This window comes from Sorghum bicolor, chromosome 4 (assembly GCF_000003195.3).
Source record: "Sorghum bicolor cultivar BTx623 chromosome 4, Sorghum_bicolor_NCBIv3, whole genome shotgun sequence".
Taxonomy (NCBI): domain Eukaryota; kingdom Viridiplantae; phylum Streptophyta; class Magnoliopsida; order Poales; family Poaceae; genus Sorghum; species Sorghum bicolor.
This window is the reverse complement of record NC_012873.2, coordinates 63424910-63435706: the sequence shown is the minus strand read 5'-3', so window position 1 is coordinate 63435706 and position 10797 is coordinate 63424910. Positions and strand designations below refer to the sequence as shown.

The 10797-nt window shown below is 48.1% G+C and overlaps 1 protein-coding gene across 1 annotated transcript; it reads right to left on the bottom strand.

Moving 5' to 3' along the window:
• On the bottom strand, positions 3955-5886 carry LOC8073951 (expansin-B11). The gene is made up of 4 exons (XM_002452759.2): positions 5474-5886; positions 5217-5329; positions 4840-5033; positions 3955-4717 (listed from the first exon to the last, which is right to left on the bottom strand). The coding sequence occupies exons 1-4, from the start codon at positions 5721-5723 to the stop codon at positions 4387-4389; spliced, it is 888 nt and encodes a 295-aa protein (XP_002452804.1). The 5' UTR covers positions 5724-5886; the 3' UTR covers positions 3955-4386.

Here is a 10797-nt window from a genome sequence, read left to right as displayed (position 1 = left end):
CACGCGAGCAGTGCGAGCAACTCAGAAAGCAAAATGTGCCGAAGGAAAATGTGCAGGAAATGAGCGGCAGGGGTGAGAGCTGAGAGCCCCCCAGCATCCCTTTTTATAGGGGGGGGCCTGCGACCGCGCGGCCGTTGCGATTCCCCGCGCCCAACGGCTAAAAGCGGAGGACTCGGCCTGACCGTTGCGATTCACCAGCCCAAACGGCTAACTCCAACGGCTATAATACCCTTCGCACTCTAACGCGCGAAGGATAACATCCTATCAGAACAACAATGATCGAAGGATCCTGTCAAAACAAATGGCTAAGTAAAAGAAATATTTTTTCGAAGACGCTAACAAACACATCCTGCGCACCAGGGGGGAAGGCAGCAACCATGCTCGCAGCGTGGCATGTTTTTGAGCACATGGACCGCAGGAATGCCATTAGCCCAAAAAGGGGGGAACTGTTGGGGAATGGCCGCATCCTTCCCCCTGGTAGCGTCTGAGGTTATCCTTCACCCGAGTAACCTCCGACCTAGTAGCGTCTAAGGCTATCCTTCACCCAGGAAACCTCCGTGCAGATGCATGCGGAGGACCGTGAGAAAGGCTAACGTTGACATGACTCTTGCTATGTTGAGCATATGCAGGGACTGGAGCACCAGCGGAGAGCTGCGGGCGAAGAAGGGGGGAACCCTCGACCGTTCCTATGGCGAAGGATGTTCGGGAGACGCGGCGGAGGAGATAAACCTCCGGCGCATCTGAGCCGAGCGGCCTCCGAAGTGGCCAACCCGAGCAACCTCCGTCTCGGCCAGCTCAAGGAACCTTCGACGCGGGAGAGTCGAAGGATCGACTGCCGGGCGGAGGATACAGGCGTTCGACAGTCTGAAGCCCTGGACGAGGAGCGCGTGGAGAGCCTGTAGTGTGAAATTACGCAAGTAACTTAGGATCAGCAGACTGTGATGTAAGAATATGCTGGAATATTCCCCCACCGTCACGGGGCATATCTGTAACTGTCTTAGGTCGGTTTCCGAGCCCTATAAAAGGAGCATGCCGACATTAATAAAAAGAGGAAGAGCATTCACTGTATTCACCTACTGTTGAGCCTACTGTCCGTTAGTGCTCAAACCACTCACGGCACCGAGTGAGAAGGTTCTCGATCTACCGTTCTGCTGGGGAGTGCGGAGAGCATCTTCCCAACATGGGCTAGCACGTGAACCTGGGTTGCGGGCTAGTCCACTTGCACCACTAATTATAAGATGGTTTTGCTGATTTTATTTTCTGAAAAATCACAGCGATCGTCGCTATTTTGTTTACCAAAAAAAAATAACGTGGATAACTATTTTTTTCACAATATAGTTCTGAATATAGATTCCATTAATTATATAGTGCCGGCCGTGCAAACATGCTTCGCTATGAAATTCAGAACGTGATTCATGCTGCCTTTTATTTCTACGATCTCATATATATTTTTGTTTCCAGTTACCGTTCCACTACTAGACCTTCTGAATTCTGACCGAAAGAAGACCGGAGCGGTGGTATGAAAGAGACAACGTGCGCTCCTGAAGCGCGACGCTCATCTGCACCCGCAAGCACTGCATGTCGATCGACGACTGACGCCGATCCAACAGGACGCTACCTAGTCGCCGTTGGGATCGCGATCTTCCGCCATGTGCTACAGACACGAGCACGAGCAACTGCGGTATTCATCAGAAACCGTTGGACGGACACGGAGCGCATGCACGTTCTCCGCGCCCGCCCTCTGTATGTTTTGTCGCTCCGTTTCGGGCGCAAGGGAGACCTGTAAAAAGCCAAGTCGTTCGGTTGGTGTGTAAACGTCAGTGACCGAAGCGAGCCGGTGTCGTGACTCGTGAGCCTGCATGCATGGCCGCGCCGCTCGCCGTGTGAGCCGTCCGTCCGTTGTCGCGCCGCGCATGTGACGGCAGTTCCCGGCGGATGCGAGGCCGAAAGCGACCCGCACATGCACATGCACGCGCGCGGCGCCACTCCTGTTCCAGCGGTCAAAACTTGCTTAACATGTCACTTGGCGCCATCTACCTGCCCATTATTAGAGCAGTACCACATCGATCGTGAGCTTTCACACCGACGGCCGCCTGAACATTGAATATTTTTTTTTGTTGTTGCCCGTAACCGCGGCCGCGAGGGCTGTTAAATAAATAAACAAACAAATTCCCCAATGCAAACGTGTTGTGAACCGCGGCAGCATGACGGTTGGCGCCGTGTGGGTACGTGGTGGCGAGCGAGGCGAGGCGAGGCGAGGCGGCCCCCGCCCCCCGGCCCGCGAGGCCGCGACGGGACCACCCATAACTGTAACAACAGTCGAAGCTACCCGACTTTTCATCAATCGGATCGGATCCTTTTTCCGGGCTTTTGTCCTCTGGCTGGCGCCGTGGCCCCGCGTTCCCCCGCCATTGCGGTGCCCCCATGTGAGGCGAGTAAAACTAGCGGACAAGTGGCGGGGGCGGGGGCGGGGGCGGCTTCGTTCTCGTCCCGGCCACATACAGGGAAGGCGCCGGTGCATGTACTACATGTCACGCCGCGCCGGCGTTTGGCTGCGACCGGCCGCCGGGCCGCTCTCGTGCCACCGCCAGCGCAGTGGCAGTGGCAGTGGCACCGGTAGTAGATCTGTAGCAGCTTTCAAGTTTGAACTGCTGGGTTCTAGAAGGAAGCGGGGGGTTAAAGTTAAACACCTCTATCCGTAACGGCGCAGGACTGACTGATCGATGTGGATCTGCGTGAACTAGCAGCACAGGGCTTTCGATTTTGAAAACAGGGGGAGAGACTCTTGCAGTACTGTGCCATTTTGGAGTGATCAGGCTCCTGGTCGTGTTCGTCAATACGGCATTTGCGCAGCACATGGCGGATGGAGATCGCGACAGTGACTAGGCAGCGGCCATGGACGGATGGACGTTGATCGCCATGCGAGCGCAGAGTGCCGAGGTTCATCAGGAACAACACGGGTCGTATTCGTCTCACCGACTCACCGTGCGCTTAGTGCCACCGTACTGTCACGGCTTAATTTTGCAGAGGCAATAACACGCAAGAGACGCACGTTGCCAGTTTACGGTAGCAAGGAGGAAGGGAAATGCTACCTTCAATTTTTGGGTCTGTGTGCCGGCAGCAGCTGACTTCTAGAGGAAAATTCAGAGGAATAAAAAAGACAGACAAAGACAATCCAAATATGAATTAAGAAATGGAACATACCTACAGAGCGGAAGCTAGAAAACTCAATACTCGTGTGGTGTGGGTTCTGTTTTCAAAATATGATTCCAAAGAATACCGCAATAATGTGTTGTCCCCGCACGTGGATAACCTCGGTTTATCAGTGTGGCAGTGGCGCTGGCAGTGTGGCACACTGATTGAGCTTCATCCATCAGTAGTATCCAGTTCATAAAGGGCTAAAGGCAAACAACGGAAGCTCTGATATTATGTACCTCTAGCATAGTACTACGTGCTATCTTCAGAAAAACTATTCCTACAATAATTGAGTAGAATACTCCTTTGTAATATCAGGCGCCTCGCCTGCGCTTTTGTCTGCTCACTAATCTTTGATAAACACATGTGCCATTGGACGATCGTCGGCAGGAGGCTGCATGACGGGAGAGGGATTTTATTTATTATTTTTTTTTTAGGAAAGGGAGATGGAAATTGTCAGTGTAGTGCAAAGTGAAATGGATGCTGAACATGGTTTATAGATTACAGATTGCAGTGCCATTTTGTGAAACATGGTGCTTCAGTTAGAAAGTTCAGGGAAAAACAGAGTACCCGAGTGAAGGTGCAGTCAATTGCACCTGCCACCTGGTGCGTCAGATTACCAAAGGATCGAAGTACATGACCGCCTATACTATACGTTTTGTCTTCAACGGTTCAATTTTTTTCCAAAAGTAGAGCTAGTATGCAGTTCTTTACGCAGCTGGTGCTGGTTTCAGTTATCAAATTGGTGTGCACTCGTGGTAAAACAGGAAAACAGGAGTTCAATTCTCTGAAAGGATTGCGTGGTACAAAACACACACACACAGCGCTTGATACAACACCCAGCCAGCAACCTTATTAGTCGCAGCTCAAGCTCCTCTCCTCAGCCAACACACCAAAAAAGAAACAACAAAAAGAAAAGAAAAACAGAGAAATCAACACGACGACTACACACATCACTAGGTGACTGCAGAGACCGTGGAGGGAGTGAAGAACACGGCTCCCTTAACCTTCTTCTTCTTCTCCTCCTCTTCTGAACACCGCCTCTCGCAAACACCCGGACACACATTTCATTCTCAGAAAACAAGCTCGAGAATCCCCTGCAACTGCAATGCACTTCTTGGCCACCCATAATAATCCGGCCAAGCGCAGTCGGGGTGGAAGATCGATTGAACCGCCGGCGCAGTTCATTAATTAGGAGTAGTTGACCAGGGAGCGGTACGTTGCGCCGGGGTTCCAGCCGGCGGGGATGACGTTGTTGGCGACGAGCACCTTGCCGGAGTCGGAGGTGAGGCGGAGCGAGAAGGGCGCCTTGAGCGCCTTGCCGGTGTTGGAGTTGTAGCGCCACAGCGCGCCCCAGTTCTGCACCATCGGCGTCCAGGTGCCGCAACCGGCCTCCATCAGGTCCACGGCGCTGAGGTCGCCGTCGCCGTCCTCGAACTCCACCAGCACCTCCAAGTAGAATGGGTTGGAGCCCTGGTCCACCCTGAAGGCGATGTTCACGCCGCTGTACTTGCACGGCACCCTGCGACGGACGGACGAGAGAGTTTAATTTACCACCGAGATTAACACACACCTTTCGAGTTTTGACAGGACAAAGCTCTGAACTTTTCAGTAATAACTAGCCACTAGCGGATATATATATACCTCTTGTACTGGATCTTGAGGATGCCGGCGGCGCGAAGCCTGTCGGCCATGCCGGGCTTGGCCATGGCGCCCATGGAAGTGCCGCTCATGTCGAAGTGAGCCGCCTCCGCAAGGCAGACACCGCCGGGGCACTCGTCGGTGATGACCACGGTGGCCGGCTGGCCGGAGCACGCCGCGTTGCTGTCGCATTTAACCTGCGGCGTTACGCGCGGCAGCACATGCATGCACACATTCAGTTAGACCGACCCAGCGCCGACCACTCTACAGTCACAGTCTACACCATTAATGGAGGGCACACTTTGCTAGCGAGTCCGTGCGGTGTGTGACCACACGAACTCGATCTGTGGCAATGCGTTTTGCCGTTGTGGCTGACTGACCTCGTAGCAGGCGCCGCAGCCCTTGCCTCCCTTGAACAGAGACGGGCTCCCGGCGGCGATCATCGACGAGAAGGGCCGCTGCCCGACGGCGGTCTGGTATCCGCACGCACCGCCTGCATGTTCGTTTTCATCCAAACACCATGTCAGTTGGAGCTCGGTCAGTGCACACAGGCACACCATGATGCCGTGGAGTGCAAGGTGCACACAACGGCCAGAGTACTAGACAGTGAAGTAGTAGTAAAAGCGACCGCACTAACCGTCACTGCCGTCGCCGTTTGGGGCGCCGTAGTACGTCGCGCCGGCAGACAGCCAGCCGCCGGAGCCGTATGCGTCGGACGCCGAGGGGGTGGAGGTGTAGTTGCTGCGGGGCGCGACGACCCTGGCAGCCGGCTTGTGGGTGGGCTTGTGTTTGTTCGGCTTGGCGAGCTTGCGGGAGCAAGCAATGGGGCTCACTAGAAGCGCGAGGACGACCAGTGCACCGAACAGGAAGGTGTAAGATTTCGCCATTGTTGCTGCTGCAGCTGTTTGCTAAGCTGTAAGCTGCTGTTTCTTCTAAGCTAGTTTTTTCGCGAGCGGTTTCTTCTAAGCTACTCCTAGTAACACTCTAGCTCGAGAGGAGCAGCTGTGAGGCTGAGCTTAGAGTAGAGCTCGAGTGTTCGTTTGGTGCGTTGTAGGAGTGAGCACCAGAGGGGTATTTATAGGCATTTTGGTGGGGATGCAGACGTACGTGGAAAGAAATTTGGGGATCCTGCCGGCCGGATTAGTGGGGAGAACGTGACCAGGACGTTGGTGTTCGCGGGAGAAATGTTAAACATAGCATTAATTATCTGAAGGGGCTACAGATAATTCTACAAGCTAAGATCAAGCAAAAATGGACTTTGAAGAAGAGTTGGCGATTGGAGTTTTTTCTTAAGAAGAATACCATTGGGAACACATGCTGACAAATTTAATTTGGGTGTGATTTTTGTTGTTTTTTTAAAAACAATTAACAAAAATACGGTAAATCTCTTGCAGACCTTCAACTTCCCTACTATGGCAAAAAAGAAAAAGTTTGTTGCGCTCTTGTGTTGTCCACTCAGAACATCTCCAAGAGACTAGGTAAAATAATATTTTAAACTACAATATTTAGCTATTATGTAAAATAAAAAACTCACTCAAAACATAAAGTTCCACAATAACCTAGGATAGCTAGTGGGTATGATGTGCTATTTATGACAAGTGAAAGTTTAGAGATAGCAAACTTGTTATTTTAGCAAACCAGATAGCACACATGTTGAAGTTTAATTTTTGCTTTAAAAATGTAAAAATAGCCTAGATAATATGGACAGTGGTGGACCTAGGATTTTACCCTAGGGTATGCCATACAGAATTTTTCTTATACAATTTAATAATATCATTTCTAATTTTAAAAACCATATTCCAATTCAGTAAATACCACATGCATTAAACTAGAAACTATGACTTATTATGCCGATATAAATAGTAAAAAAGAAATACAAAAATATAACCAATAAAATAGAATTATAATATTACATATGTAACTTATTTACCCACCGCTTTCTGATGACATGAATGTCTTGATTATATCATCTTCATCCACTTAGAAGAAAAATATCATGCTTAATGAATGGACTAGACAACTAATGTTGGAGTTCAGACTTTGTAAAGGGAACAAGACATTATGCATAGCTATAAATTTCCATCCCATTTCATGGAGTATCTCACATGAAAAAAATATAAAATAAATGACAAAACAAATTATTTATAGTTATAATATCTATACGGGATAAAAAAATGAAAAAACAAAAACTAAGAAACATGTGAGGTCTTGACGTCTTGTGGGGCAAATCAAGAGGGGATGAAAATAGAAAACTAAAGAATGAAGTACATTATATATAGTTAGTTTTAAAGGAGACAAAATTAAATAGAAATTAAATTTAAAAACGACATTGTACATAGCTTGAAACTAAGGTTTCACGAGACACAAGAAGATGGGACGAAAATAGGAAGACTTAAAGAAAGAATTATATTATTTATAGCTAATTTTTAAAAGGGGCACATAGAAAACTAAAGGATGAAGTACATTATATATAGTTATTTTTAAAGGAGACAAAATTAAAATTTAAAACGACATTGTACATAGCTTGAAACTAAGGTTTCATGAGACACAAGAAGATGGGATGAAAATAAAAAGATATAAAGAAAAAATTAGATTATCTATACTTAATTTTTAAAAGGGGCACAAAAATAGAAAATAAAAACAAAAATGAGGCTGTAGGGGTTTGAAACAGTGCTCAATTTATAAGATGCTTACCACCAGGCCAACAAGATATATCAATTATTTTATTGCAAATTATACTATATAACAGATGACAATACAATTTTAAGTACAAGGATGCCCCATAGGATATGCCGTGGCCCACCTGGCATACCCTATGGGTTCGCCCCTGAATATGGATAACATCGAGGACTTGAAATCGAGTAGACAAATTCCACCGCAACGAACCCAGCCAACTCAGTTCGCTAATTTAACACAAGGTTGAAGGAGGCCGGCCCTTGGATGATGGAGGTGAGGTGATCGTTCACGTCCCCTCTAACGCTCGGGATTTGTATAAATAAACAAATGAAATATCCCCAGAGTGTATATATAGGAGCTGCCATGCATCAGGCACTGGTAGTTAGGATATCAAGGATTGTTTAAGAAATTCTGAACCATTCCAATCCACTCCTTTCCTTTCTCAAGCGCATGTCTGCTGGCTAGCTACTTCATCATTCCGTCAGCTAGACTTGCAACCGGCCAGTTCGTCTGTAACGCTTTCCGGCCCCATCCTATCATATAATATACGCGATCGAGCTACCGTTCGCATGCATGCAACACACACACACACACACACACACACACACACACACACACACACACACACACACACACACACACACACACACACACACACACACCTTACCTGTCATGCACGAGCTAGCGGCCGTTCGAATTCGTCGGCTGAAGGCTGAAAGGCTGAAGCGCACCGACCATTCCTTGCGCCAGCGAAGGAAGAGAATGTTCTGCTTCTGCAAGCTTTTGCTCTCGGCAGTCGGCAGTGGCACACGCACACACATCGCTGCATGCTCACGCTTTGCAATTTCTATACGGAGGAATAGGCTGCTGGAGTGCTGGTGACGGCTGAATAGTAATTTGGTGGCCCTGCGCCATGTGAGCGGTCGGTCGATACGGTGAACAGGCACGAACCTGGCTAAAGGAAGTGCATGATCAGGCAGCAGGCATATATTGCGCTGCTGCTTTACAAATCATGGAGAGCTTTTGCGGTGTTCAGGGCGCAATGCATGCAGGCCCATTTCGTTGCAGATGCAGAGCCGCGCGTAGCGAGCCCAGAAAGGCAAGTGTCTCGAGCCCTGCGCTGCACATCAGGGTGTGAGTGTGACACTTTTGATTAGTGGTCGGTAGCGCTCAGCTGCTCTCGCTAGCTACATGTAATTCAAGACTCCACTCTCTGTTTTTTTTTCTTATAAGATTTCGAACTCTTTTTAGTTGTTGAAGCCACCCCCCGCGGCCACATGCATGCGTACATGTATGCCTTTAGATCACATTCGATTGGTGTTTGCTTTGCTGTTTGGGACTGAATTTCGAGTCCATGTGCTAGCTTTTCTTGGTAAGCAAGGTTAGAATTATACTTACCCTGAACGTGACTGAAGTAACCCTTTGCTTTTATAAACATGCAACGCAACAAGGGAGGCCTTTTTGGTTAAAAATGAAGAAGAACAATGGTTACCCAGGCCAGAGCCTCAGTACGTAAACAGCCCACCGAATCGGCAGTTATTTGGTCGTTGGGAAGGGCCCCATGTGTAGGGTCGAGTGGCGGGCAAATCCGGCGCCTGCGCCTCGTGGGGACCTCGCCTCAAATTGGTTGGTGTTCATCCCCGAGACATGTGGATGCTGTAGGGTTGCTGCATGCTGGGCGCATTTGTTCGCAAGCACTTCAGCATGTTGGAATGTTTTCCTTTCTCTCTTGACGTTGTGCACTGCACTCTGCTGTCTGCTGCATCCTGTAGGCAGCGCACGCAATCTCTTACTTCTTGGATGATCCATTGCAGTTTTCAGCTCATTGAGCCATTGATACGTTACCCACCTTGCCCGTGAACCTTGCATGCATGGTGTTCGTTCAGAAATATATGAATCTCGCATGATCACTTGCTAACAACCGCTGTGTAATTCTAGCAGCTAGGCGATGAAAACTGATGAGCATCAATGTCACATCCGGCCTCAGAGGTTATATATTTTCCACATGGGTTCACTATTTGCTTCGTGGAACACATGTGGACCACGAAGTAGCTTGCTAGGACACCGGCGCCGTGAATGAAGGAATCAGGCCTTCCCGCCGATATCGGCTAATCGGCACCAGCTCCGGGACACGAAGCACGCGTAGCCACCTAGCCTAGAGTCCTAGACGTACGACTAGACCCCACCGGCCGACAGCATGCACCATACGGTTGTTGCTGAAGAACTGACTGTCTCGGCCGTTCGTCGGTGGGCGGCAGCCCAAGTCCGGGCCGAAAGTTCTCCCCGTCGTGGCTTCACGCCTTACCGTACTCAGAACAGAAACATCTCTCTCTCTCTCTCTCTCTCTCTCTCTCTCTCTCTCTCTCTCTCTCTCTCTCTCTCTCTCTCCAAGCTGCGTCGCCTGAAGCAAGCCAGCAAGGCGTGTTTGGTTTCGATGAGGTATCATATCAGTTGTCACACCAGGTATTTAGATATTAGCAAACTAATTATCATAGAAGAAGCCTTCGTAAAACTAATTATAGAAGAAGCCTAAACTAATTATAGAAGAAGCCCTAACATATTTGTTTTGAGAATTAGTCACAATATGTGCAGTTAGTTATTTTTTTATTTTGTATTTAATACTTCATACACGTGTCCAAACATATATAATTTAAACTTTTGGAGAGAAACTAAATAAGGCCTAATAGTTTGTCTCGCAAATTAGTTTTAATCTATGTAATTAGTTTTTTTCAGTGAATGTTTCCCTGTCAAATCTTAAATCTAATACGGAGTATTAATTTGTAATGAGCAACAAATAAAGGCCAATTATAAGAAAACATAATTATAGCTAGTATCAAAGCTACTTTACCATATTGATGACCTTGCTATATTTATAGGCATTGTTACCGATGGTTTGATCTTTTTACTTGCTAATTATGTCATTGAATCTTTTTGCTATTAATTCAGGGGTTCATGCTTAATCCTTCTCACAAAGTGGCTAATTTTCACTCACCTTCTCGTGATGGCAACATGTTAAATATTCCTATAGTTAGGGTACAGCAGGCAGAGTATAATTGATAACCACACATAGACTCTCGAAAAAAAACTCTGAATTTGCACTGCCTGGCTGTAGAACCATTGCAAAAGTTTTTTTAAGCAAAGCTACTAAGAACCAGAAAGTTGGTTCCTCAGCTGTAAGATATTATTAGAATGAGTTAGTCACGGAACTGTATGTACATTATTTGTTGTTTTTGGAGGGTTTGCAGGGGAGGCGGGGGGGGGGGGGGGGGGGGTGTTCAGTTTCTG